At 49.4% G+C, this 26,790-nt stretch overlaps 12 protein-coding genes across 12 annotated transcripts; 5 read left to right on the forward strand and 7 right to left on the reverse strand.

Annotated features, from left to right (window-relative positions):
• Window positions 1-697: 697 nt before the first annotated feature.
• Window positions 698-1,123, reverse strand: N7471_003145 (uncharacterized protein; the record flags this gene model as incomplete). Its single annotated transcript, XM_057275865.1, has 1 exon — window positions 698-1,123. One exon carries the CDS (start codon window positions 1,121-1,123, stop codon window positions 698-700), a length of 426 nt encoding a protein of 141 aa, XP_057140503.1.
• A 750-nt stretch (window positions 1,124-1,873) lies between these two features.
• N7471_003146 (uncharacterized protein) lies at window positions 1,874-2,878 on the forward strand (the record flags this gene model as incomplete). Its single annotated transcript, XM_057275866.1, has 1 exon — window positions 1,874-2,878. One exon carries the CDS (start codon window positions 1,874-1,876, stop codon window positions 2,876-2,878), a length of 1,005 nt encoding a protein of 334 aa, XP_057140504.1.
• A 164-nt stretch (window positions 2,879-3,042) lies between these two features.
• tktA (transketolase tktA) lies at window positions 3,043-5,478 on the reverse strand (the record flags this gene model as incomplete). Its single annotated transcript, XM_057275867.1, has 6 exons — window positions 3,043-3,156; window positions 3,207-4,570; window positions 4,630-4,924; window positions 4,973-5,057; window positions 5,157-5,296; window positions 5,425-5,478. 6 exons carry the CDS (start codon window positions 5,476-5,478, stop codon window positions 3,043-3,045), a joined length of 2,052 nt encoding a protein of 683 aa, XP_057140505.1.
• A 1,883-nt stretch (window positions 5,479-7,361) lies between these two features.
• Window positions 7,362-9,592, forward strand: N7471_003148 (putative phenol 2-monooxygenase; the record flags this gene model as incomplete). Its single annotated transcript, XM_057275868.1, has 5 exons — window positions 7,362-7,402; window positions 7,451-7,664; window positions 7,727-8,217; window positions 8,275-8,309; window positions 8,373-9,592. The coding sequence occupies 5 exons, from the start codon at window positions 7,362-7,364 to the stop codon at window positions 9,590-9,592; spliced, it is 2,001 nt and encodes a 666-aa protein (XP_057140506.1).
• A 195-nt stretch (window positions 9,593-9,787) lies between these two features.
• On the reverse strand, window positions 9,788-11,648 carry N7471_003149 (sugar porter family MFS transporter; the record flags this gene model as incomplete). Its single annotated transcript, XM_057275869.1, is given in 5 exon segments — window positions 9,788-10,029; window positions 10,044-10,500; window positions 10,559-10,976; window positions 11,042-11,298; window positions 11,352-11,648. 5 exon segments carry the CDS (start codon window positions 11,646-11,648, stop codon window positions 9,788-9,790), a joined length of 1,671 nt encoding a protein of 556 aa, XP_057140507.1.
• Window positions 11,649-11,710: 62 nt separating this feature from the next.
• N7471_003150 (uncharacterized protein) lies at window positions 11,711-11,908 on the forward strand (the record flags this gene model as incomplete). The annotated part of the gene is made up of 1 exon (XM_057275870.1): window positions 11,711-11,908. The coding sequence occupies one exon, from the start codon at window positions 11,711-11,713 to the stop codon at window positions 11,906-11,908; it is 198 nt and encodes a 65-aa protein (XP_057140508.1).
• A 981-nt stretch (window positions 11,909-12,889) lies between these two features.
• Window positions 12,890-14,226, reverse strand: N7471_003151 (SNG1 family protein; the record flags this gene model as incomplete). The annotated part of the gene is made up of 2 exons (XM_057275871.1): window positions 12,890-13,300; window positions 13,393-14,226. 2 exons carry the CDS (start codon window positions 14,224-14,226, stop codon window positions 12,890-12,892), a joined length of 1,245 nt encoding a protein of 414 aa, XP_057140509.1.
• Window positions 14,227-15,345: 1,119 nt separating this feature from the next.
• Window positions 15,346-18,098, reverse strand: facB (C6 transcription factor FacB/Cat8; the record flags this gene model as incomplete). The annotated part of the gene is made up of 3 exons (XM_057275872.1): window positions 15,346-16,551; window positions 16,611-17,560; window positions 17,612-18,098. 3 exons carry the CDS (start codon window positions 18,096-18,098, stop codon window positions 15,346-15,348), a joined length of 2,643 nt encoding a protein of 880 aa, XP_057140510.1.
• Window positions 18,099-19,923: 1,825 nt separating this feature from the next.
• Window positions 19,924-21,813, reverse strand: N7471_003153 (SET domain-containing protein; the record flags this gene model as incomplete). The annotated part of the gene is made up of 4 exons (XM_057275873.1): window positions 19,924-20,089; window positions 20,148-20,727; window positions 20,788-21,314; window positions 21,379-21,813. 4 exons carry the CDS (start codon window positions 21,811-21,813, stop codon window positions 20,003-20,005), a joined length of 1,629 nt encoding a protein of 542 aa, XP_057140511.1. The 3' UTR covers window positions 19,924-20,002.
• Window positions 21,814-21,886: 73 nt separating this feature from the next.
• N7471_003154 (uncharacterized protein) lies at window positions 21,887-22,303 on the forward strand (the record flags this gene model as incomplete). The annotated part of the gene is made up of 1 exon (XM_057275874.1): window positions 21,887-22,303. The coding sequence occupies one exon, from the start codon at window positions 21,887-21,889 to the stop codon at window positions 22,301-22,303; it is 417 nt and encodes a 138-aa protein (XP_057140512.1).
• A 224-nt stretch (window positions 22,304-22,527) lies between these two features.
• On the reverse strand, window positions 22,528-24,358 carry N7471_003155 (Ygr210 GTPase family protein; the record flags this gene model as incomplete). Its single annotated transcript, XM_057275875.1, has 11 exons — window positions 22,528-22,554; window positions 22,611-22,731; window positions 22,782-22,961; window positions 23,015-23,220; window positions 23,271-23,482; window positions 23,539-23,570; window positions 23,626-23,719; window positions 23,782-24,050; window positions 24,131-24,140; window positions 24,204-24,261; window positions 24,323-24,358. 11 exons carry the CDS (start codon window positions 24,356-24,358, stop codon window positions 22,528-22,530), a joined length of 1,245 nt encoding a protein of 414 aa, XP_057140513.1.
• Window positions 24,359-25,327: 969 nt separating this feature from the next.
• Window positions 25,328-25,726, forward strand: N7471_003156 (uncharacterized protein; the record flags this gene model as incomplete). Its single annotated transcript, XM_057275876.1, has 2 exons — window positions 25,328-25,441; window positions 25,502-25,726. 2 exons carry the CDS (start codon window positions 25,328-25,330, stop codon window positions 25,724-25,726), a joined length of 339 nt encoding a protein of 112 aa, XP_057140514.1.
• Between the last annotated feature and the right edge of the window lie 1,064 nt (window positions 25,727-26,790).

A 26,790-nucleotide genomic window follows, 5' to 3' on the forward strand; every position in this document is an offset into this window, starting at 1 on the left:
CCCACAAGTAACTCAAAATCGTCCAGTTTCTCACATTGAAAATAACCATCGAACCACAAATTGTCGATAATAGAGTATCCCACACTATCTTTCATGTCCAATAAAGGCTGTAGATGCACCCACGGAGCAATTGAATATCCTCCAGCTCCCTTATTAATCAAGAACGAGGCTCGAATCGCAAAACTTAATATGCGACTGCAATAGGAGTACGATAGCCTGATGACTTCTGTTTCCTTGCGAGGTGGGCGTGGACAAGATGTACATCCATTGTTCGCTGGATTGTGATTCTGACAGGCAATTGATTTTCTATGAGTTGTCTTCGTTCTGCATGAATCTGAGCAAGTTTCATCACGATTCTGTTCGATGGAGGTGTTCTTTATTATATGGTCACCTTGTGTTGCGATTTGCAAAGATGACCTCAATGCAGGCAGTTGTTCTTGTTGAGCACACCATGACTGTAGTAAACTTGGCGGTAGTTTTGGTAGATCTCGCAATTTCAAGTTCTGGACTCGATAGCTCAATCAGTATGGCCCAGAGAGAGTATGGGTATATGAGGGAATACCATCTCCTGCATCTCTTGAGTCACTTTCCCCAGTATAGCTCGAGTGCTTTGCACCGTATAGCTGATATTAGTTAGCACCGGTATATTACTTCTAAGAGATTGCTGCAAGCTTATGCAGTCACAAAGCAGCCAAACCTACATCTGTAACGCCGTCTGGAGCACAGCCTGGACGCTATCCAGATCACCTGCCATGTCACGCAACCCTTGCTTCTTAAAGGGATATGCAGCCTTTTTCAGCTGAAATCTGAAAGAGTCTGTGTCGGATGTGGTAGATGCGTATCGATCTGTCGCTGTCTTGAGCCGTTTTATCGCTCGTTCAATGCTCATTGCCTTATTTTCAAGGTCACTGGCAATAGTGGGGTCGATTGTACGGAAGTCTTCGATCAGTTGCCTCAAGGTTCTCAGTGGCATACGAAGCCCATCGGCCTTTTCAGCGATGTTTTGGATATCTTCGTTGAAACCCCGCCATGCCTGGCAAAACGAAACAATCTCGCCGCAGACCTGCAGGCCGAGAGATATAATACCCACAGCAGAACTGGCTACAGAGAGAGGATCGGACATGGCTTGATGAAGTGAAAATGAGAAAGTGATGAGAGTGAGATCTTGGAGGTTGTCTTTTTCAAACGCTTAGGCAGTGCATAGCTAGCGCCGTGTGTCGTGGCGCCAATCACATATCCATGTTGGTGGCTGGTGAGGCTGAGCACGAAGGAACCTATTTGAGGCAAGTCATTTTCTCAACATCATCTGCTAAACAGACACCATATATTGGAAGCTTTTGATATAGACTAGACAGGATCCCTATTCTAGGTAACTTTTAGACATTGCTTCTACAACATAGGTATTGGTTGTCCACTCTACTATGTACGCAAGTTACCAATATTAAGATACATAAGTCATTAGCTCGGATATGACTTCACAGATAAACTGATATGTCAATGTAGGTAGCTACAAAAATAGTTAGCCGCTTATGTGGCCTTGTGAGGTCTCTTTTGGTAGTCTTGGTTTCTCAGATCTTCTCTTTAGAAGTCTCCCCCTTTACTGGTGTTGTAGCTAGAATATAGGGGGTGAAAATGGCCTAAAATGGACACAAGGACTTTTCCATGTATAACCTTTGGTATTGTATAGTGCAGTCATACATAAAAAGGCCTACATACCTACAATGCCCTCCCGAGGTCCACAGGCCCCCCGCATGGCCCCTCCATTCCCCACTCATCGGCGAACATCCCCGAAACTATCTACATACAACTGTTGCTCTCCCTCTCCCTTTCCTAACGCCCTTCTAAAACCCATATCCCCCGAAAACCAAAGGCCATGGCTACAGAATACCCCCACCGAATCGCCCTCCTAGGCCTCGGCACAATCGGCCTCTCAATGCTAGCAATGCACCTCCGGCGCCCCGACACCAGCATAACAGTCTACGACCCACGCCCCGACTACGAATCCCAGATCCGGAGCACTTTACCCTCCCTCCTCGATTCCCCCCCATCAACAACCCTAATCGACGACCTAATCCGCACATCCCGCCTAAAACTAGCCACCACCGTTGCCGAAGCCATCCAAAACGCAACAATCATCCAAGAACAGAGCCCGGAAGTCACAGCCTCAAAACAGGCCCTCTGGAAAGAAGTCGCCGGTCTCGCTGGACCAGACACCCACCTGTGGAGTAGCTCATCTGGAATCCCCGCGTCGGCGCAGGCATCCACGTGCGAGGCCGCGGACCGTGTTGCGGAGCGCTTGCTCGTCGCGCATCCGTTCAACCCGCCGCATCTGATGCCGCTTGTTGAGATCGTGCCTGGGCCTGAGACAAAGGTTGAGAGGGTTGAGTTTGTGAAGGTGTATTTTGGTGATATACCTGGTCCTGCAGCTTCGGGTGAGGATCAGTCGGCGCAACATTACCGGCCTATAACGCTGCATAAGGAGGTTCCGGGGTTTGTGGGGAATAGACTTGCTTTTGCGCTGCTGAGGGAGGCGTGCTATCTTGTTGGGGAGGGGGTTGTCTCGGCGAGGGATTTGGATTCTCTTGTTACGGCTAGTTTGGGGCCGCGGTGGGCTGGGAGTGGTGTGTTTGAGAGTTATCATGCAGGTGGAGGGGAGGGTGGGATTGGGGCGTTTTTGCAGAAGCTTGCGCCGACGATTCAGGATGTGTGGGGGGAGTTGGGGCAGATTGATATTGAGGGTGAGCAGGCTTGGAGGGACTTGGTTGTTAAGCAGACTGAAGATGCTTATGGGCCTTATACTCCTGAGACGAGGAAGAAGAAAGAGGAGATGTTGAGGGATGTTGTAGAGATGCAGAAGAAGAAATGGGGGGAGTTGTGATCAAATTTGATAGGTATAATGTACGGATATAATTACTCTTCTAGGGGTGCTGGGTTGAGAAGTGAACAGTAGAGTGCTCTATTCGCATTCTTGTATATCTAGAGGGCCATAGCTCCCCTATTAAAAAACCAAAACATTTTGTTACGTCATATTCGTTCCGTCCCTTACAGGATCTGCTGGAAAGCACGGTTAATAGGCGAGCGCACGGGGACGCCCTTGTAGAAGTCGATGGTGGCAATAGCACGCTTGCTGATTCCCTCGGGGGTGAACTCGAATTTCTGCAGATAATTAGTAAATGGTCATGAGACAATGAGCGAAGATAACTTACGGCGTACACTTCCTTGTAGGGACCGGAAGCACCGAAGCGGTTGAGACCGAACTGCTCGTGCGAGTAGCGCTCCCAACCCATGGTGCAGCAGGCCTCGACGGACAGCACGGGGATGCCGTCGGGCAGGACCTGGAGGCGGTACTCCTTGGTCTGAGCATCGAAGACCTCGAAGCAAGGAATGGACACAACACGCGCAGCAACACCGTGCTTCTCCTGGAGGTATGTGGCAGCCTCAATGGCAATGCTGACCTCGGAACCAGTGGAGACGATGGTGACGGCAGCGTTAGGGGTGTCGACAGCGACGTAACCACCCTTCAGGGCGCTCTCAAGGGTAGAAAGCTCAAGCTGGGGCAGGTTCTGGCGGGTCAGAGCCATGACGGTAGGAGTGTGCTTGGCGGTGATGGCGGAGTAGTAGGCAGCGCTGGTCTCGTTACCGTCAGCGGGACGCCAGACCATGCAGTTGGGCATGGCACGGAAGTGAGCCAGAGTCTCAATAGGCTGGTGAGTGGGGCCGTCCTCACCCAGACCGATGGAGTCGTGGGTAGCGACGTGGATGACACGGACGCGGGACAAAGCCGACAGGCGGAGGGCACCGGCGGCGTATGAGACGAAGTTCAGGAAAGTACCACCGGCGGGGATGATGGTGCCGTAGGCAGCCAGACCGTTCATGACGGCAGCCATGGCGTGCTCACGCACACCGTAGCGAATATAGCGACCGGCCCACTCGCCGATTCCGAGGTCAGGGGGCTGGAAGTCAACGGCGTTCTTCCAGCGGGTGTTGTTGGAGCCAGTCAGATCAGCGGAACCAGAGACCAGCTCGGGAAGGACGTCGTGGATAGCCTCGAGGCAGGCCTCGGAAAGCTTACGGGAAGCAATGGCAGGATCAGTAGGCTTGTAGACGGGGAGCTTCTTCTCCCAGCCCTCGGGCAGCTTGCCGGAGAGACGGCGAGCGAGGTCAGCACCCTCGGCCTTGTGCTCGGACTGGTACTTCTGGAAGAGCTGGTTCCACTCCTGCTCCTTGGCAGCACCCTGAGCGGCGTGCTTGTGGTACATATCGTAAACCTGCTGGGGAACAGCGAAGCTCTCCTCGGGGTTGAAGCCGAAAAGCTTCTTAACGCTCTGGGCATCGTCGGCCTTAAGAGGGTTGCCGTGGACACCGCCGGTACCGGCAAGCTTGGAGCCGAAGCCAATGGTGGTGGTCAGCTTGATCATGGAGGGCTTGTCAGTAACCTGCTGACACTTGCGGATGGCAGCCTCGATACCCGCGAGGTCGTTGTCACCATCCTTGACCCACTCGGTGTGCCAGCCGTAGGCCTCGAAGCGCTTAGTGACATCTTCAGTGAAGGCACACTTGGTGTCACCATCTGTGAAGATAAGCTGTTAGCCTTTCATATCTAGCTTGAGGTACTGGAGCCAACCTTACCAATGGAGATGTGGTTGTCATCGTAGATGGCAATCAGGTTGCCAAGCTTAAGGTGACCAGCCATCGAGGCAGCCTCGCTGGCAATACCCTCCATAGCACAACCATCACCGAAGAACATGTAGGTGTAGTTGTTGAAAAGCTCGAAGCCGGGCTTGTTGTAGACACCACCGGAGTGGGCCTGGGCCATGGCGAGACCAACAGCGTTGGCGAAACCCTGGCCAAGAGGACCAGTGGTGACCTCAATACCGGGGGTGTCGTGAGCCTCGGGGTGACCGGGGGTGATGCTGTCGAGTTGCTACTAAAATGAGTAAAAGGCTGCTGTATATGGCTCGGGGGTACTTACACGGAAGTTCTTCAGGTCATCAATAGAGAGCTCGAATCCGAACAGGTGGAGCAGAGCATACTGCAGCATGCAGCCGTGGCCGTTCCTATCCAATTTGAGATTAGCCGGTGTTCCAAAAGCATGGTCATTGATTTTCGGATGGAAAGAACCAGCCTGGATTCAGATGACAGGGGAAAGCACATACGAGAGAACGAAACGATCACGGTTAGCCCATTCAGGGTTCTTGGGGTTGAAGTTCATCAGGTTCCACAGAACGTGGGCCACGGGGGCCATGCCCATAGGGGCACCGGGGTGACCGGAGTTGGCCTTGGAGGTGGCATCAACCTGATAAAGAAATGTCAGTCAGATTTCCAAGACTGTATGCATTGAAGCTTCATATGAGGCCGAAGACCCCGAGATTGCTCCAATTGAAGACATGAAACGAAGGGGCGATTGCCCGGAGCTCAACGTACCGCGAGAACACGGATGGTGTTAACAGCCAACTGGTCCAGATCAGTGTAACCCATGATGGCGGATTCTGATACCGTTAGAAAAGAAAACCACAGGAATTCAGCTGAGTACGTACATGTTTGAGTGAAGGGAATGATTTGGGAGAGATGGATGAGAGAAGAAGAGAAGAGGGAGGGGAACTTATTTGTTGGTGGGGGTATGATGTCGGGTGGGGGGCGGACTTGGTGGCTTGCAGCTCAACGACTTAGCTTACGGAGTTCAGGTCACATTTAACAGAGAAATTTGATAGATAGTATTGAAGAAATCTATTTACGCTACTATCTCTATACCAATTGACAGGCTAAATCAATCCAGTTGCCCTCTCTAAACTTGTATAGGGTATCTTATTAGTTATTGCATCATGGGCTGAGTCATCAAGGAGCCACCCCAGGGCCTGCAACTATCCATGGATACCTATGTACCTGTCCCTGGACATGTGTATGAAGCCACAACGTTGTGTATCAGTGGCACATTATTGTCAAATCTACCACTCCTGTACCTGTATTTCTCGAAACATTCGAATGCATCAATAGCCGTTTCTTCCGTTGTGACCTAAATGGCCCGTATTTTCCGACACTCTTCCGGATTGACATCCACACGTTCTTCGAGTATACACCGGGAGCCGCCCGGAGGACCCTGCTCCGACTCTCAACCGACCTTTCCACGGAGTGGAATTAGCCGAAATCCCATCTATGGCTCCTCAATAACCGTGCCGATGATCAGCTGTTCAACAGAAAAAAACCACTTTGATGGAATTAGTGCCAATTAGTGCCTTGAAGCCTTCTTTGCAGCTCCTCGACAACTCAGCGCTTGTAATCGTGGCCGTGCATCGGATTCCCTAATCAGGCCAATCCGAAGAAAGAATGAAACACCAATGACAATGAAAATCTGTGAATATAAGTGGAACGGCAATTCCAAAGAATTTCCAAGACGACCCAGGGAAACTGTATGTCGTCGCTGGAACGTGTTGGGGGAATTCGCCGTCAACATCCCGGTGTGCCGGAAGGAGATTAGCGCAGGATAAACTATGGAGTCACGTGCAAAGCATATTTGAACTATACATCGATGTGATACATCTATAGGCAACGTGGTTTCGGTTGAAATACGAGATGTCTGTATAACATGGACGTCGAGCTACGCTTGCCTGCTATGAGCATGTCTTCGTCCAATCTCCCATCCGGGTACACATACAACCCAGACCCTTGTTGTGTTTCCCCAGGAAGTCATTTTGTCACCCAGGATTACAAAGATGAGAATATCCCAGCCCAGTATCAAATTCTGGAGACGATACTTGCATCAAATAATCCATATTGGTTCCTTCATCGATATCATGAATAAGTATTCAAAGAATTCACGGCCTTCCAAGGCAATCGCCACCCCCGGAACCTGAACTCCGACGACTGTGAGAGAGGAATCTTCGGGCAAAATCCCCCGCCACAAATTCAATCATCCCAGCCCAGGTTGAGCAACATGATAGTCAGGTCAGCTTGCGCTACATGCGTACATTGAAAATTGGCCAAATCAGCTGGGGGAACTCCATGACACAACATAAAGAAAACTAGGGCATCTGACTGATATGACCTGCATATCAAAGCATATTGACCTGGATTCGTGAATAAAAATCATCGTATGTCCGGCTTATAAGAGAAATCATTGCACAAATCAACACGGAACACCCTTGAATTAGGAACGATTTTGGGTTCCTACAACCCCCGGATTGTCTGTGACTTGAGTCAGCTTACATGGGGCTGGGCCCCTCGTTTTGTGATCCTGTAGCGCAGCATACCCACATTATTCCATATAAAGGGTATCTGTGTCTAAGAGATCATCGTTCGTATTTCTATCCACGGGTCATCATTCAGAATCTGCTCGAATATATCGAGATATCCGGTGGCACGCCATGGACAAAGAAGACAAATCTACTCACTCCCAAACTGATGTGTAAGTCCCAACTACCTTTACCCAACATAGTCTAACAATATCTCACAGACTCATCATCGGTGCTGGGCCATCCGGCCTGATGGCAGCGTACTGGATGGCTCGCTGTGGAGTCAACGCACGCATTATCGACAACCGTGACACGAAAGTCTTCCTAGGCCATGCAGACGGCCTTCGTGCACGCACGCTGGAGTTGTTCGATAGCATGGGTTTCCAACACCGTGTTATACAAGAGGGATCTATCTCCACCGAGGCGAACATTTGGGTGTGTATCACCTTGTTTTCCGCCGAGATTAGGGCTTGCCTGACGACGCCACGAGCAAATAGGTCCCCGGTCCGCAGGGAAAGCTTATTCGACAGGCTCAGATTAACATCTTTAGGGTCGACGAGTCGCCCTTCCACAATACACGTTTGAACCAGGGACGCATTGAGCGATTCATTCTCGATAGTATTCGGGAGCACTCAGATCTTGACGTGGAACGGAGCGTGATCGCCGATTCTTTGGAATATGACGAGGCATTGAGTAATGATCCCGACTCGTATCCTATCACTGTCAAGGTCCGAGTCCTTGGCGAAGATGATTCGAGTGCGCCGTGCGGCCAGGAAACAGAAGCTGAGTCCGAAGCTGCTGGCAACGAGGTGAGCCGCAGTAACTTGCTTCGTGATGACTGGGCCGATCTAGCCCCGCGTAAAAAACCGCAGAAGACGCAGGTTGAGACTATTAAAGCCAGGTACCTGATCGGATGTGATGGTGCCCACAGCTGGACGCGGAAACAGCTAAACATCCCCGTTGAAGGGTCTAACACGGACCATATATGGTTAGTCGTACTCATCATCCACCCGCGCTACAGCAGCTAATATAGTTGCATATACAGGGGCGTGATAGACGTGATACCCCTCAGCGACTTCCGTAAGTACTACCCACTGTGTACGCTGCTCTCCCAATAACACCACTAAATTAAATCGCCGACAGCGGACATCCGCCGCGTAAGCGTAGTGAACAATGCCGCAGGCACAATCCTCGTAATTCCACGCGAGCGCGGCTTAGTCCGCTTCTACGTCCCCGTGCAAACCTGCGAGGCGGGCACCACCGACCGATTCGACCGCTCAAAAATCACGCCGGAGCTAATCAAGGCGCGTGTGCAAGCCATCTTCGCTCCTTTCACCTTCGACTTCAAAGAATGTAGCTGGTGGACCGTCTACCAAGTCGGGCAGCGGATCGCCACACAGTCCACAAAGGACAACCGGATTTTCCTTGCCGGTGACGCAGTGCACACGCACTCACCTAAGATGGGTCTTGGGATGAATATGAGTATGCAGGATGGGTTCAATGTTGGCTGGAAGATTGCTCTTGTTGTGGCAGGTGCTCTCAAGCCTGAGGTTCTTGAGACTTATGCTTCGGAGAGACACCCGCTTGCGGAAATGCTACTTGACTTTGATCGTCATTGGTCGCCTATGTTTACTGATCGGAAGTCTGGAGTGGCGGATACGAAAGCTTCAGATATGGCCCTTATTGCGGGGAAGTTTGAGGACTTTGCTGATGGGTGGAAGGTCTTTTACCCTTCGAGCAGTCTTGTCCGGAAGGCTGAAGAGAATGCTGAATTTGCTTTTGCACGGCTTATGATTCCTGGGGAAAGAGTCCGGCCGGTGAAGCTCCGCAATCAGACTGATGGCGGTACACAATGGACAACAAGATCCTTGGAAAGCGATGGACGCTTCTGCCTTCTAGTTTTAGCTGGGGATATACGAAACCCAATGCAGAAGCAACGCATTGAGACCTTGACTCGGGTTTTGGCTGGACACTCTGGATCAAACAATTCACCCCTGAGCCGCTACTTAGAGATTCCTGGTCGATTCAAGAGTCCTATTGATACACTCACCATCCATGCTTCACCGTGGAAAGAGGTAGAATTATTTGACTTCCCAGAGGTTCTATGTCCGTTCGATCCGGTGAAAGGATGGGCATATGACAAGATTTGGTGTGATGATGCTTGTATATTTGATCGATATTGTGATGGAACAGCATATGAGAAGTGGGGAGTTGACCGGGTTCTTGGGGCGCTGGTGGTCGTTCGCCCGGATCAATATATCGGATGGGTAGGTGAACTAGGAGATGTGGAGGGATTGACGCGATACTTGGATGGAATTCTTGTGAGGAAGTCGCCGACATATGAAATTGACCCAGTCCTCTAGAGAGTATCACACAGGCCAATAGCAATATCAAAGGACAAATTTCAAAATATAAATTGGTGCAAGCTATACTCTTCGAATTACAGGCTGATTGAATAAACAATGGTGTTCTGAAAGAAAAACAAATAACAATGTTGGTACAAGCACAACCACACTATTTTTTTTGCGCGCGAAAGAAATCCACAACCATCTTCATACTTACGCACGTGTCTCAGGCACCGACGACGATCCATCTTCTCGGAGCTCAATGGTAGGGTCTGCAACATGAGATGCTGTAGGAGCTTCCTCTCCTTTATCAAACGAGCCCCGGATAACGGCTGGATCAGCAGGGAACACGAACTTCGAGCTGTTCCACGGCTTCACTTTCATCATGTACATAGTATCAATCTCCTCCAGAGTACGACCCTGTCCCTCCAGAACGCCGAAGTAAACCAGGCCCGCTGCAAGGAAAGACATCCGGCGAAGACATACCCGAAGCGGAAGTCAATGTCGCCGGTAATGAAGGGGGTGAAGAAGGCAAGGAGGAAGTTCCAAAACCAATTCGATGCTGTCGCCAGAGACATGGATTTCGCACGGTATTGCGAAGGATACAACTCGGCGATGATCGTCCATACCATGGGTCCCCAGGTACTGGCAAAGCCAAGAATGAAAAAGCAGGCAAAGACAACCATAACAATGCCAGCAGTTTTTGTTCTCTCTGGGAATTGTTGATCGAGGGAGAAATGGCCCACCGAGGCAAAGATCATGAAGCAGACAAACATCCATAGCGCACCGGTTATGAGAGAACGGCGTCGGCCCCAGTGCTCGACCAGATAGAGGCCAAGGAATGTTGTTCCAAAGTTGACACCGCCTAGAATCATCTGCGTGACATAACTGTTGTGGATTCCAGCGCCCTTGAAGATCGTTGTTCCCTGGTAGGTGTTAGTCGATTCTCTTCTCTCTGCGTTATACCAAGATCTCAAAACTCACATAATAGAAGAAGTAATTGGCACCTGTCAGCTGCTGAAGAGCTTGCAGGGCGACGCCAATTGCGATCCGTCTCGACATCGTCGGGGCACGGAACATCTGTTTCCAGGTAACCTTCCCGTTGCGCTTCTCTTCCTCGTATTTCTCTCTGATTTCTTCGAACTCGAGGTGGAGAGCGCGGTGGTTACGAGGGATACCATAGACTTTGGAAAGAGTGTCCATAGCTTTCTCCACTTTGCCATGGCGGTAGTCGTAACGTGGACTTTCAGGGAAGAACATCATACCACCACCAAGGATTGCGGCCCAAAGATATGTGATACCCATAGGGATACGCCATGAACCGGTGTCGGGGCGAGCTTCGGTTCCAAAATTGATACAGTTGGCAACTAAGATTCCCAGCGTGATGAATAGCTGATATGTACTGGGAAAGGTTAGTAGGCGATAGTTGCACTTTGGAATGACCCTAGGGCTAGCTGTCCAACATACCTAATCAGCGATCCTCGAATGTGCCTCGGTCCTGATTCAGCTTGATACATAGGTACCAATAGAGAAACGGCACCAACTCCGAGCCCGGCAACCCAACGACCCATGGCGATCTGGTACCACTTGCCAACAGGCGATGATATCTGGATCGTAATTCCAACACAAACCATCAGGGCCCACCAACTGATACACCACTTTCGTCCAAAGCGGTCGGCGATCGGTGCTGCGACTAAAGCCCCTATCAGAGTACCTATGGACAGCTGGGTGTTGTGTTAGCATACAAGTAAGAAATGGTAAAGAACAAACTGCTTACCAAGGCAACAATGAGACCCGAACGGACATTGGTGAAATGATAAGTCCCATCCGATTGAGGTTCACCGAAACGCTGAAGGAAGTCTGGCATCTCCAGAAAGCCGGAGATCTGACCAGTGTCGTAACCGAAAAGGAAACCGCCCATAGAAACGAGAATGCCCATAATGAATGAGCGCCAAGTTAGGAGCGGAATAGGCGTGTCGACGACATCACCGGGACCTTTCTCCTCTCCATTTGAGGAAATAGGGGACTGAGGGGAGAGGTCCTGCGAACGCTTTTTGAGGATCTTATCGAACATAGCGCCAGCGAGTACTATTTGCCTGTGATATTTGCTACTTGGCAACTAATCTTTTGAAATCCATGGCTGTGCCGGATCAACCCTTCTTATACAGCCATTGCCGGACCAAGAAAGCCAAGGCCCGGCAATATGGGGCAGTGACGGAAGCCGAGTTTCTGGGAACTCATACCGATTCAGGCAGGAAGCATCACACCGATGACACGTTGATCCAAGCGCCCGAGCATCGCCCTTCACAACCTGCGCTCAACTCCAGCAAGTAAAGAGACAGTTCAGGGAATTTTACACGGATTCGTCAGATTCGCTGGTTCGGCTACGGGGTGCCCGCGTGGTTTATTGTTGCTGTTGGTCAGGATATATCAACTCTAGACGCCATGCCCACGATTTCTGGGTGGCGAGGAAGTTCTGGGTGGCGAGGAAGTTTCGGCCTTTTGGGCCTCGTGATTTTTCTTTTCTGGGAACGAATAATATTTGTGGGGGAACTAGTTAACCACGCGATGACCTGGGGTCTGGAGAAGTAGTGATGCAATCGGTGGCCGCCACAAAGCTTGGCATCCACTCGGGGCCGGCTACACTCCTATGACAATATTCATTCTTTGGAGGGATAATCCTGTTTTAAGTGTAATTCTCATCCGCTGTCTTGATTCCCAACCAGACTAGCGAGTCTAAAAGGTCACGAGAGTTTTCCGTGGCTGCATTGTTTCTTTTTTACGCCACCTCTTTCCTTTTTTTTTCACACTAACACTTGAATTGTATGATGTGTTGAAATGGGATATGGCCTCCCTAGGCCCTAAATAGGAATCATGGTTTTTGTTATGGTCTAGTGGTAAAATAGGCTGTATTATTTCCCACATAATGTTCTCTTGGGCGTACTTGACACGATCATAAACTTGATTGAATTGCAGTCCTAAATACTAGGCATCTTTTTGAGTTGGATAGGCCACAGAATCTTCTTAGCTATGTAGGTAAAGTCTATTCATCTACAAGGCAAAAGAAGATAACGCGAGCTTCCAACATTTTCGTGCCTTGGGCACTCACCGTAAGTGTAATTTGGGATGGGAGAGTTTCTCTCAATTTGTGTACTTAAAATACATCTATGGATCATGCACCTCAGGTGGCCTCCAAAGGTGGTCAAACCATTGCTAAGCAAGGCATCTTTCATCCCTTCTCTCTTCCGTCAATTTCCAGTTTGCCCCAAACTCTCATCACAACCACTAGCCACTTCCACCTTGGTAGCTCCCTGCTTAGGCAATACGATGAGGAGGAATAGCCTCAACTGAGTCCGCATTTTGCTCAAGTTCGCGACGTGGGCTACCAACTGGCGTCACTGTCTCGTTCGTTGTCGCATGTTTTTTGGATTGGTTTTCCAGGCCTGCACGATCCAAGGTTTCTTGGGAAGCCACAGCAGTTTTGCAACGATGCTGCATCGCATACACTGCAATAGGAACACCAACAGTCCACCACGAGAACATAATGGGAAGCGCACGATAGAGCCGGTTATTGCACCCACCAGACCAGATCTGGATCAGGACCTGGTAGGCCTCATGGGAGGGAAGAGCGTAGCCCCAACGAAAGAACCCGGGATTCAGCTCGAATGGGCTGATAGTGCTGGCGACATTGAGAATGACCCACGTCAGAACGATAAACGGCATGAACTGAATCGGGATGAAAGCAGTCGTGATGTCGAAAAACAGGAAGTTTATGTGCATCAAAAGCCACATAATGACCCAAGTCAGCATAAACCGACTTCCTCGCTGTCCCCCCAGGACTCTCTGAAGGCCCAGATATAGCCTGCCATTAACAGTGAGCCCGTGAGGGTGTAGAGGATGGAGGCTATGATGCGAACCAGGCCGTTGGCTTTCCAGGACAATTTGGTGAATGCGTCGAAATGGGTTGATACCCCGTTCAGTGCCAACATAAAAAAGAACTGTTGGAGTATTGGCATGACCATGGATACTGTGTTGTAGAAGACTCTTGTGCCTTGTTCCGTGCCCTTGATGTTGATTTCTTCGGCATGGATCGGGTCGAGGAAGGCTTCGAGGGTGGCTGCATTAGAGAGATTGGCGGACGCGGCCACTGAAGATCCATTGTTGGCGTAGTATGTTGACCGTGTGGTTTCAATCAGTTTCAAGATGTTGGAGTAGACCGCGGCTTGCGACCAAACCGGGTATCTCACCCCGTTCCAGATATATGTGAGCGAAGTCGGCGGGCTGGACCCGTCTGCCAGGGCCGATTCTAGACCATTCGATCCACTCTCGGTGGAGTAAATAGCCCCCCAGTACTCACCGCGGCATACGGCTTCTCGAATGTCCTCTGGTTGAGGATATTCGTTAGAAGATTCCGGCATCAAGGTTGGGAACCCATCTCCTCGTAATTGCTGGTAGGCATCTAAAACTGATTTGCCGATGATACCACCATCATAGTCGACATAGAGCAAATTGAAGTTGTGGTAACGGGTGGAACTTCGGAACTGCGTTGCATAAAGGTAGCACATGTTCGCTAAGAAAAGAACCTGAAGGAGGAGAAACATGGTGATCACGGCTGGCAAAAACCGAGGCCGGATCTCGTTCCATGCGCCCATTTTGGGATATGAGTTTGATTCGGGTCTCATATTTAGGAGATGTAGGGTCGAAAAGATGAGATGCAAACCATGACTGACTTCCCTGAAGAGTGACATTTATAGGAATTCTCGGAAGCCGATCCCTGTAGTGCTTACTGGCTGTGTATCCATGAGTATCTATACGAGCTTGGTAACCCCAGCTGGTTGCACCATTCGAAGTATATCAGTGCGAAGGTACAAGTCCGTGGATACATCAGATTATTTAGGGGTCGACCAATCACGTTGGCCAGACAGCCCACAATTAGTACTTCTCCTAAACGTTCGTACCTGATGGGAGCTACTAATTATATATAGCGTAAATGTTCTATAGTATAGCGATGGCAATCGTGCCTATTAGGGTAAAATAGGGCCTTCTAAGGTTACTTACCACATGTATATACCTACGAGTTACTGTGTAGGATATTTGAGTAACCTTGGAAATGATAATAATAAGCAAGTGTGGCCGAGTGGTTAAGGTTAGAATTTTTTTGATGTCATCTTAAAACTGAATCACACTAACAAAATCAACAGGCGCTGTGTTTAGGTTATCATATCATGACTACAAATCCGCAGTTCTACCGAGCAAATGGAAGCTTCGATATAGTGGTCTTTTTGGCCTAACGGCGAGTAGTGGGCACGAATCCGGAAAGGGAACGCTGGGAGGTTGCATAGGAAAGCCGCTACCTAGGTGGTACATATGCAGTTTAATGCTTGTAGGCGCCTTTTCTCCCGTCAAGTATATTGAGAGGGAGCACAGCACGCAAAGGTACCGATTGGAATATTCCCATATGGAGATCTATTTCGGGTGTAATTAGGGCCCAAAAGAGTGTTGTGATCATCATCAAATTCATATATACGCGATATCCTAGGCATTACCTATCATGAGAAAATATACTATATACTAGGCATACCAGCCACAGCAGACAAAAAAATGGTTCCAAACATAAGAGCAGACTAAAGACAGATAAGAGGAAAATAGCAGAACAAAATCAAAGATAAAATAACGCCCCAATCCTTAGGTATCATAAATAGAACAGAAAAGCAAAAAGCCATTTCAAACCCCAAATCCGTTCCAAAAGAGCCCCAGCGCTACATAATCAATCAAACGGCTAGCCGTTGGTCCCAGCCATTGACCAGAGAAAACTCATCGACCTCATCTTCACCATGCATAGCAAAAGTATGGAAAGGATCGATGGTGTTGATATCCTCAGGACAGACTCTAACATCAGCATAGGGCGCCAGAGACTCCTCGGTACTTCCCATACTCTCGCTCGAATAGCTCAGAACGCTCTGCGCGGTATGTTCTTGCTTAGGTACGAAGTCGCCACTACTAGCGGACCATGCCTCGGGCGAGAGGCCGTGCATCTCACTCTGCGGGTGATTGACTAGGGAGCCGTCGTTGGGTTTGCGATTGTATTCTGCTGTGATGGAGGCGAACGGGCCGGGGTCCTCGCCGCATTCTTTGCCGCCGTAAATGCCTGTGAAGATGTTGGAGTACCCGCGGTCCATGTCGCTCAACACATATTCCCAATCGGCCATTGTGATGCCGCCAGCTGTGGGGTCGGAGGGCGTAGAGCAGGACAGAGAGCGTGGGTGGTCGTAGCCCAAGGGTGCGGCTAGGCGGGGGTCTGAGGCTAGGTCCAAGGGGGAGTGGCCTTTGTCGTTGAGGTAGAGTGGGGCGGGGAGCTGGTCAGGGTGGGAGAGGGGCAAGCTGCTCCAGCTAGGGGAGCGGAGTGACTGGGGAACAAGTGGGGGTGTGGCTCCGGAGATGGTGTTCCGGCGAGAGGACTGTGGGGAGGGTTGGGTTGGAGGCTGCTTATCACGGGTGGAGCAGGCGATAAGGCGCGACTTTAGGGCCTGCAAGCGCTTCTTGGGGGATTTGCTCGGCTTTTCCGTTGGCGCCACCATCTCCTGGTGGTGCTGCTTGCCCACTGATGGGCGCTTCCCGTCGTCCAGAGAAATCAGAGTGTTGGACAGCATGCCGAATTCAGCAGCCGCCGCGCTCGACTCTGATTGAAGGTATTGCATGGCGGTTCCAAGCAGCTTCTGGCTATCCTTGGCCAGTTTGCTGTCGCTTTTCACATCAAGCATTTGCCAAAGGAGTCCAAGCCCGGAAAAGAATATAAGTTCTTTCTTGTTGATACAAACAGACAGACACAAACGCCTCTCATCAAGAAGTTCAAGAATCTGAATGATATGCTTTGCTGAATCGGACAGCGCCAGGGCAGATGCAGAGCGAATGTTCTCGTCAGCGTAGCAAACAGCTGGGCGATGTATCAAAGATCGAATGAAATAGTACACAAGTGACTATATTAGGTCAGTATTTCTTTTGTAAAAAATATTCATGAATCCATGCTAGGACTTACCAGGAGTGGCGACCGACTACTCGTGACGTTCGTGCTAGGCTTGTCCTGACTGAACTCGAGACGAAGATGTGGCGGCAGTGTGTGAAGCCACTGATCTAATTGCCCTGTTACCGAGCGCATCTTTGAAACACACACATCGTAACCAGATTTTGAAGGGAATAGATCATCCAAAGCCTTGTTCAAGATCCTTGCAGCTCCAATGAGAGCGATGGCGCTGGAAATACGCGTGGATTCGCCAGGAAGTGTCGGTAAAAACCCTGTTTCTGTGACATTCTCATCGTCCACATCAACCGGATATTCAGTCTCAATATCTTCTTCGCGCAAAAGGACAGGCAGTCCAGTAAGCGCGGAGCAGAATCGGTCAAGCACATATTGCGACCAGAAAACCTTCTTACGAGTCTCGTCCTCAAGCGGATTTCCCGAGCTTTCTTGGTTTTCGTGCATGCCTAGCTGATGGCAAATATCCACACCAAGGGCACGGTAGCGAAGCAAGGTGCGGTAGTCGCCTTTGGTCATGCAGTAGATCTGACCAAGAACAAAGCACTGCAGGCTGGAAACTGACGTTTCACTTGAGAACGAATCGAGGGTGGCCGACCAATTCTCTTCGAAGAAAGTCGGGTCTTGGTTGGTTCGCGATATTGATGAAAGAGCAGCAATACCGAAAATCAGGTTCAGCTGCGCCATCACATGGGGATTGCGCTGGAGAGACTCTGCATTGTTAAGATACTGCTCATAAGCTTTTAAAATTGTCGGACGATGTACCACGGGGTATAGCGGCGCCCATTCTTGGAAGAAGATGTTGATCAGCTGGTCCGACACCAAGCGGGGTGGCGTTTTCACGGCCTGGTTGGGGACACCCTGCAATACCGAGGTTGACAAGGCAGTGAGCGCCCCTGTGGGTACCTTTGTTGCTGATTTACCCTCAATTACAAGTTTATTGGTAAAGACATCTGCGCATGTAAGTTGATTGTTTCATTTGCAAAGGGAAACGTATAACATACCAGCAAAGCCCTGTGTGCTAGAAAATCCGATAAAAGGGTTCTGCGACTTCTGGGATGGTCGGGTCATCGATCGCTCTACATGGAACATGCCATCCGATGAATCCGAAGTGCTCGACTTCACTGTCGCAGAAGCAGAGGGAGACCGCGTGGAGGCGGCTCGTTGCGGCGGCGTAAATGAATGTATCCGGGACAAGACATCGATCTTCTCGTCTTTCTCATCTAACAGGTCTTTCAAGTCTTTAACTTCGGTTTCTAGACTCCTAACACGTTCTTCTAGCGACTCGGTATATCCACGTGGGAAGGCGCGGCGGCTCAGTTTGTCGCTGGTGCGGCACTCGAAGCCCACGTTGGCGCATTGCGAACAGCAAGGTCGAACACCGTCGCAGCGAATTTTCTTACTTCGGCATCGGTCACAGGCTTGGGCAATACGGCTCGTTGTGCCAGTCCCACCGACCTTGATCACTTTCATAGGCAATATACCAGGCATGTTGTGCAGAAGGGGCACACGGGCCGCCGGGGTTGAGTTCGTTGTATTTGGAAGGCGCCAGAAATGCAAGTACAACCGTATAAAAATCTTTGATTCCAAGACAATTCTAAAGAACCAGTTTGAATAAGACAAGTATGTTGCATGCAGAAAGAAGGCTAAAACATGGGGGAAGACCTCGGGAAGATGGGGTCACGCCAATGCTGAGTCAGTTGCAAGTGGAGACTGCTGACCTTCCTCTGGCGCCAATAAATTTGTCGTTGTATCTATCGGTGGTAATTGGGTATTGATTGCGTACCTACCCCGTTCGTTCACTTTAGCCTCGATTCGTTATTGGACCCGATATTTTGACTATTTTGAGAGGCGATACATCCTACCCCGTAACCCGCTCAAACTCGCCCCGGATTCTTCCTACAGCCCTCGACTTTCCTTATGTTTGACGGTTGGATCCGATCTTCCCGGTCCCCGCACTCCACATTCCACAACTCTTTGGGTGGAATGGAAGGGTCTACGAAGTAAGATGGGAATGTATATTGGCTTCAATGGCAAAATAACGCCCCTTGAGGGGGTACATATACTATGTATTGAGTACTGAGATAGACTTTTGAGTGCTACATATTAAAGCGCAGGGCTCGGATGCAAAGAGGTTGCGGTAACTGGGCATTCTAAACCGCTTCCGACTTCCTCCCACCGGCACCCGTTCTGCAGCGCGTGTCTACCTAGCCTAATAGGCTTACTATTCGAGTCCGATGATCGGCCACTGTACTTTGGACATGTTTATCTCACTTTCCACTAATAAAAATCGAGATAACTCCGCGATCCTTCCAATAATGGACAGCCCGGAGAGTACTTTGTACATGGAATCCCACCTTCGCCGTTGGCCACCTGGGCACCACTCGCCCCTTGCTGAAGTCATCATGACCAAAAGAAAATCCAAATTTAACTCTAATCATAGAAGCCGAGAAAACCCCAGGATATTCTCGAGGTTTAACCTTGAAAATTTATCGTGAAGTAATATTGGGCTATAGTGGCGAACTGTCCACGGGTTCACGGAGGATCAACCGCGGGGGAGACCTCAAACGCAACTAGAGTTTCAAAAGATTTGTGTAAATTCATTACTAGTTCCACCTGGGCACCTGGGCACCTATCAACTTGAGTTATTAGCAGTTGTTCATCAGAGCCTAACCAAAGACGCGGGACATCCTCCGTAGTCCAATTTTTAATATCGAAATACAATATCTCGTATTTATAAGGAAATCCCGTTTTGTTCCGCTCAGCGAGTTTTGCCCGAGAGATGAGCGAACCATGGTTTGTAACTTAATAGCCCCACTAGGCTCCGGTCTGTTGGATTCGCGATCTACGTAACTGCGCTCCGCTATGTATATACACCCCTCAATATTGGTCATTTCCAAGACAAAAGTATGCTCTCTTCTGGCATATTAACGTCACCTTTGTTCTCGCGCAAAGGTCATTTACGAAAACCCCATACACTACGTCCATGGCCAAGTGGATAATCGGAATCGGTGTTCCTACAACTAGCTTCCCCGCATGTAACTCCCGACCCTGTGTGTAGATCATCGACCCCTTTTACAACTCCATTTTTATCGACGAGGAACGTCATGACTGTGTTTTCCCTGTCTTTTTGCCATAATTGAGCGCTAGTAGCGCCTACATACACATGGAATAGCTCGATGCGCTACGGTGTGGGGCTCTCAAGTTTCTTTTTTTTGAGATGATCTGGCGGGGACTGGGCTTGCTGCAGCCCGTTAGCCACAATTGGGCATTGGGTGGATATTTAGGAATGCTCCGGATGCTTCAACATGTCCGTGGAGATATTATTTTGTTCACTAGTCTGTAGTCTGGTCTTCATTAGACCCATCAACAAGATCAAGGCCCTTAGTTTTACATCACGAAAAGTCTTCGGGTTCGTCCGGCTCCCCTGTCTGTGCCTTGAAATACTCGGCCACTGTTTTAGAAGCCAGTAACTCTGTTCTCTGTGTGCCATTGTCAGTTGCGGAAAATTAGAAAGGTGGCCCTTTGAAACAGACTTACCTGTTTTATTAATTCCTCAACGGCCTTCTCCAGCAGCTCCCCTTCCAAAATCCGAAATTGGGCAATCGACGTGAAGATCCCAGGTCGGAACATGGAATCCAAAGTCGCTTTGTCCTCTTGCAGATTCGAGATAATCTCCTCAGTCCCCTGGAGAAGAGTGAGTTGAGTCTCGAGACGTTCGAGAATCAGCACCGCGGCACGAAGCTGGAAAATCTCCCATAAGGGATCAACAGCGAGAAGCTCGCGGAGATGACTGGCTGATTGGATCTTTTCGCCTTTCCAGGTCGTTTCCAACTCCCGACCGCCGTCGGTTGTCTGTGCGATCCCAAAGTGAAGCCCGTCTTCTTCGTTCACGCATGCTATCCACGCAAGCCCGCTTTCCCAGGTTACTTCTTCAGAGCCCCGAACAGCCGACATTCGAATTCCCAAATTGTTCTGGCAGAACATCTTCTTTGCGAGAGCAAGAGGGTCATCTTCTGGGATATCTAAATTGAGGAATATTTCCCGTGCTTCCGTCGTGCCGCTTTCCAGAAATCCATAGGAAAAGATCATCTCAGATGCGGGCTTTTCAGCTCCGTACCTGTCATGCCATGTGTCAGCCAAGTTCTCAATAACGATATCCACCGTAGAGAAATCTCACGAAATTGTAACCTCTTCTCCGGGCTGGAGACTCTTGCCCCATCGTAACTGAAGAACGGCGTTCCCCTCCGAGTCTGCATCGTACAGCGCCTTGACCCCATCACCGGAGGCATGATTGGCCATATCAACACAAGGCACCATCGCCAGACCACTGCCGGGTAGATCCAGCATGCGCGACCGATAAGCGGCGTCAACGTATTTCCAGTCATCAATTGTCAGCGCGCCTGTCTTCTCATCCCACCAGTTCCGCTGGCACCACGCAATGCCCTCCGTAGCCTGGTGGAGATGTCCAAACTCCCGCTCAAGGGATGCAAGCTTCGCATCCAGAGCTTCTTCAAGCGACGTACCCCGAAAGAGCTCTTGTTCCTCGATGGTGTAGAAGGTAGGCAGAGGGAACGATGGAGGCAGGAATTTCACGTATTCGGTCCAGGGATTGGAGATACCGATGGTCTCATGTGCTGAGCGCAGATCGGGGCTGCTATGGGATAGTTGAATGAGCAGGAATATGAGGATTGCTCCTCTAGCTGTCTGTGTATCTTAGTTGGTTCTCCCATAGTAATGTAAATAGATGTGGGGGAAGGAGCAGCCATACCCTTCCAAAGTCGCCGATTGCCTCCAACACGTCGCGCAAATACCTGTCGGTTTTGGCATGATTATGGACGGTATCTAGGGATAAAACTAATTCTGGGGGAATTTGTAGAAGGATCTTGGGTTCTGGATCGTTCTCGCTGCTCGTCTGGGCTTCTGTTGCGATGAGGGCACTGCCTTTATCTGCGCCATGTTGATCAGATCCAACCTTGTGAGCTGCGATGCCTTGGACGACGATCCCGTTAAGCCGCTGCCAAGCTGGCAGGGATTCGATCGGGATGTACTCGCGTTTCATTGTGAATTGAGTTGGAGGTTGGTGTTTGTCCGCGTAAAATGTCGCGCCGATGACGATCGTTGTCTTATCGATAAGCCCTGCCCCGAGCGCCAACCGGCTCTTAACCTTTTTGGACAAAATCGCATTACAGCATGGGGACGTCATAGCACCGAGTAGAAATAATCATATAAGCCAACGCTCTAGGTATTGAATTATTTGCAATTACTTGCAATTCACTATGCGCAATCACTGTATCTCTTCTGCTACGCCAATGCTGCACAGCATGTCTGTTTCACGACAACCTTGGCGGACCATCCTACCGTTACAGTCCGCCATACACCCGCCTGTTCTCCGTGCACCACTTGGAGTCCGAGATTACTCCATCTTCGAGGATTGGAAAGGGAGTTCAGCGGAAGATCACACACGCAAGCGGTCTAAGAAAGGCGATACAGAGGATGTACATTCAGAGGCAGCCGCCTCTGGATTGAGGGAAAGGAAAACAAACCAGGGTCTTGCAGATGAAACCAAGTCACAGGGAATGACGGAGAGGGGCGGGAGCAAGTATGGAAGGAAGGCTAAAGAGGAGCATCCCAAAGCGCCAGAGCCGGTCATTGGCATGAATGACGAGCGGTCAAAGGTCAGTTCATATGAATGATAGGGCCCCGGGGGAGTTCATGTTGCTGACCATGTCTCAATCCTGCAGAAGGGGAGGTGAAGTCAAGTATCTTGTGGTATTCTATGGCGTTCTTCGAGCTCGACATTCACTATCAACGCCCCAGAATTTTGTGATAATAGTGAATCGGAGTTGAGAACGAGGTCATAAGACATTTCCATTACTAATGTCATATCATAGGAGAGGCTGTACATAAATGGCCTAGTCTATCGACCAACCTTGAAAGATAAGATCTGCAATGGTAATCAGTCAATCAACCGTATTCTGTAGTTTAGCGGGGGGCACTCACATCGTGTTTCCCAACTGCCACAATGTCATCCTCGGAGACTCGAGTTCCACCCACTCCTTCGACGTAGTTGATAGGTACGTCACCCATCACCTTCCGGGCAACATCACCGACAGTACTGTTTCTGCGGGATGTTAGACAGGCTATGTGAGCCTCGGAATAGGGATTACTCACTTATTGACCAAGACACAATCGCGGAATACGGCAGTTCCAGTGCCAGAGTTGAATGTCGCCACGTTCCGGACGGGGAACACTGGTACGAGGCCCAGAAGCTCTGCGGCTCGGGAAAGACATTGGACGACTCCTGTAGATCCAAATCGATACAGAACCATGTCTTTCATGTTCTCAACCCGACTGGAGCGAAGTCGTTAGCAAGGTTACAACCTCCTTATGAGCACTGAACATACGTTTTCAATTTTTCATCCATCTCTTTGAGGCCTCCTCCATCTGGGTCGCCCATCTCGATCAAATCTTCTCGCGTATCGACAAACTCACTGCCTTCGACGTATTTGATGTACTCCTGCTTTGCCAACCTTCGGAGGAAAACCTCAGATATAGCGGAGCAAAGTACAATGCTTTGGGGATCTTGCATTTTTGCAATTTTGCTGATGTTCTGCAATTTCTGTTAGATCAATATGTGGGTCACCAGCCAGATCCTCGTACCTTGTCTGCATCTGGGTGGTCGATCTTGTTCAACGCGAATACTGTGGGGAATTTCTCGTCGATGAAAGCGTTAACAACAAGCTCTACCGTCTCATTTGACCAATCTTCCAACGGCTCTTTTAAGGCAAGTTTATCCATAAATCGCGCAACAGTGGCATAGGTACTTCCATAACCGGCAAACTGTTTCTGCAATGTGTCGATGGGGTTTGCCTCTGTGCTGAGAGTCAGTTCTGTGTCATTGTAAATAGCGTTGCAAAGGTTCACTGACTCAATGCCTGATGTCTCCTCTTGATTGAACCCCTAAGGATAGATCAGCATTTGTCCCTCGTTTCGTTGTTGGCACTTGCAAACGTACCACCTCTCCATCAAGTTTCCTAGCACCCATCGGACGATCTCTGATCGCAACCACTCAATGTCTACTGATGGATCATATCCTCGAGTAGCCTTTCCTGTAAACATTTATCAACACCCGATTCGCGCCATTGTATTCAATCCGGCACACCCAACTAACCTTCAGCATCCGTGGTCCCGCTCACATCCACGACGTGAATCAGAGCATCGGCATGACGCAGATCGTCCAAGAACTTGTTACCTAGTCCGCGACCCTGATGCGCGCCTGGCACAAGACCTGCGACATCTAGTAACTCGATCGGCACGGAACGTCGCCCTTCGTGGCAGCCTCCGTAATTGGGCTGGCACCGATCTGAAACATTGTGTCGCTGGCATGGGCAGTCGATCTGAAGGTATCCGATGGCTCGCTGGGGGTCAATGGTTGTGAAGCTGTCGGGTGTCAACACGGCCTGCGCGATCGATTGCGATAAGATGAAGATGCTCGTGTAGAACAATCGGGGCGCACATACGGGAAATTTCCTGTTCAGAGCATAATTGATTAGTTTTCCGAGATTTATTATAACTGCATTCCAATTCACTTACCGACTTTCGAAGTCGCATCGGTCAAACTGTTCAATGTTGTGGATTTTCCACTAGACGGCTGTATGCCCCTCGCACCTCCGGTTAGAGGGGTGATGGAACAACGAAGGGGAACGACATACCTTCCCAACCAGTCCGATCAGCGGATCTCGAGGCATACTGCTGGATGAATGTGCTGAAGAGCTAAAGATCCTCAGAATAACACAATGACCAGATTCACCAAGTCTCCACAGGCCTCGGAGTTGACTGTCTCTCGATAAGAAACATTTTCTGCCGTGCCGAAAGGGAGGCGGTGTTGATGGCCCCATGCTTTTATGCCGCTTTAGGACGCCGACTACGCGTGAGCTCGTCGAAGCCTTGTGTTAATATCCAATGCGTCTGTTGTCCCGCCTGGACGTTACTCTAGAATGTCTTGATGAATTGCAACTGGTGGTCTGGTCTGTTGGCCAAATTCATGGCGAAACACTATGGCCTACCGTTGTATATCTACTCCGCTGGGGCGGTACTGGTGCTTAAATTCCAAGTCGTTGCAAAGCTTTATTGAGATGGGCTCCTGCTGTGAGGTAATGTGCGATGAGCTTAGGAGAATTCCCTCCAGGATTACTTCATCAAACGTTCCCCATCACGGTCGAAATGTACTAGATGCGTGAACAACTCGATGGACTGAAGGACATTTTCCAATCGGTTTATGACATCTCGGTGGTCCAGCTTCAAGATACCTATTGGCTCCTTGACAGGCCTCGAGTGGTAATGATCAGGGATATGCACACCATCTTGTTATGAAGCAAATGAACAGGCTTGCCACCTCCGGTGGTCCATCGGCTATGACGCCAATCCCTGAGTTTTACCCAGTTAACCATTCTGTTGTTGACCCGAAAGCCTGGATCCCCAATATAGACCAAAATGCCACATGAAGCAGGCCCCAGCTGGTTCTGTGGGGAGAATATCCATGGCTCTAGATGCCATGTCGTCATTGTAGCAAACGTCACAGCGTCTTGCCATCAAGAAAGAAGATGGTAGATATAAAACCCTCAGTTGCCTTGTTTGAGATACTATGCTTTCTCATACTCAGCTACTTCTGACACTTGCTCTTCGTCTACATCACCACATTTACAACCATACGCAAAATGACTTACGCTTTCTTCCACACCACCATCCAGGACCTTCGCAAGGCCGAGTCCAAGCTTTCCAAGTTGCATGGTGGCAACACCCCATCGAACTCAAATGTCTCTAGAATGAAGGTGGGTTACCTACAATGCAACACCAAGTAGAAAACATATCACTCAACATGTTTTCTATAGTCTATCATCGGCCAAAACCCCAACAAGTCCGCACAAATCGACGAGGTCAAGGCCAACCTGCCTCTACCTGATCAACCTCCAGTTGCCAGTGACTGGAACTCCTTTGACCAGCGTATTACTAGCTTTGGCTCTGGGGGTTTAGAGTTCCCTCCCGATAATAGTGGCCTGCGTGGGACTGCGCCTGCTGGCAGTAGCTCTGAAGAACTTGGACTCGAGACCATCTAGGGACTAGACCACTTTCCGTCTGATACTACGACCCTGTAATGAGTATATGATCATGAGAACTTATTATGTGTACGATAGTCTATTGTATTAAGTCATTACGATCGACTAAGTGAATTTCAAAAGTTGCATGCTGATTTATATGTACTATCTCAACATGTAATCGCAAAAATGAACCGTTGTATCGTTTGTTTCATCGAGAGCCATCCAATAGTGCAGATCCGGAAGAGGCTATGATTTCATATAGAACCAGCATAATCTAGATATGTCGAGCCAAACAACAGTTGGGTCCAGTGCCGGGTCGAGACCTTGGACCGACAGTCTAGTTGAAATACACTCTTTCATTTAAAGAACTAGCAGCCTAGTAACAACCACTACAACTATTATTCACCGTAGTATATATAATATTAAATCTATTATAATAGTATTACTTACACTATAAAAACAATATACAACGTCGTTTCGAAATATTTTAAAAGGATTATGGATGATACCATACCTTAATATTAGAAACCAAAACAACTATAAAATACTATAATTTATTAGAATAAGTAAGCAGTTTTATACAGCTTACCATGGCTCGATTGGGAAAATTATATAGCCGTGGGTTTCGGGTTGGGTTGCGGTGGTCGAGTCTACCCATCGGGTTTGCGGGTTCGGGTTGCGGGTTGATATTTCTTACCCATTTGCGGGTTTTGGCGCAGTCTAGTTAGTAGCTAGTTTAGAAATCTTACTACGTAGCTAGCTTAGGAGCTAGATTGGGGTGATCCACTGGCTTGCGAGATCCATTCGCTCCCGATTACGTTAGGGGCATTGATCACATCCAAGACAATTACAAATTCCCATATTAAGGTGGGCATCAGGGCGTTTCCCAAGCCAACATAATTAGAAGATGATCGCTTGCTTCATCTCGGAGAGTCCGGCCTGAAATGGAGTTTATATTAAGGATCGATCGGTCATAAGAGATATTTCCGCTAACTCCATCAATGGGAACAACGTCATTGCTCGTGATGCCATTATTCTACTATGAATCAGGTCAAGTTGTAGAGGGATACGGGACAGGAGGG

Source organism: Penicillium samsonianum, assembly GCF_028829775.1.
Source record: "Penicillium samsonianum strain IBT 33392 chromosome Unknown utg000002l_segment0_segment0, whole genome shotgun sequence".
Classification (NCBI taxonomy): Eukaryota; Fungi; Ascomycota; class Eurotiomycetes; order Eurotiales; family Aspergillaceae; genus Penicillium; species Penicillium samsonianum.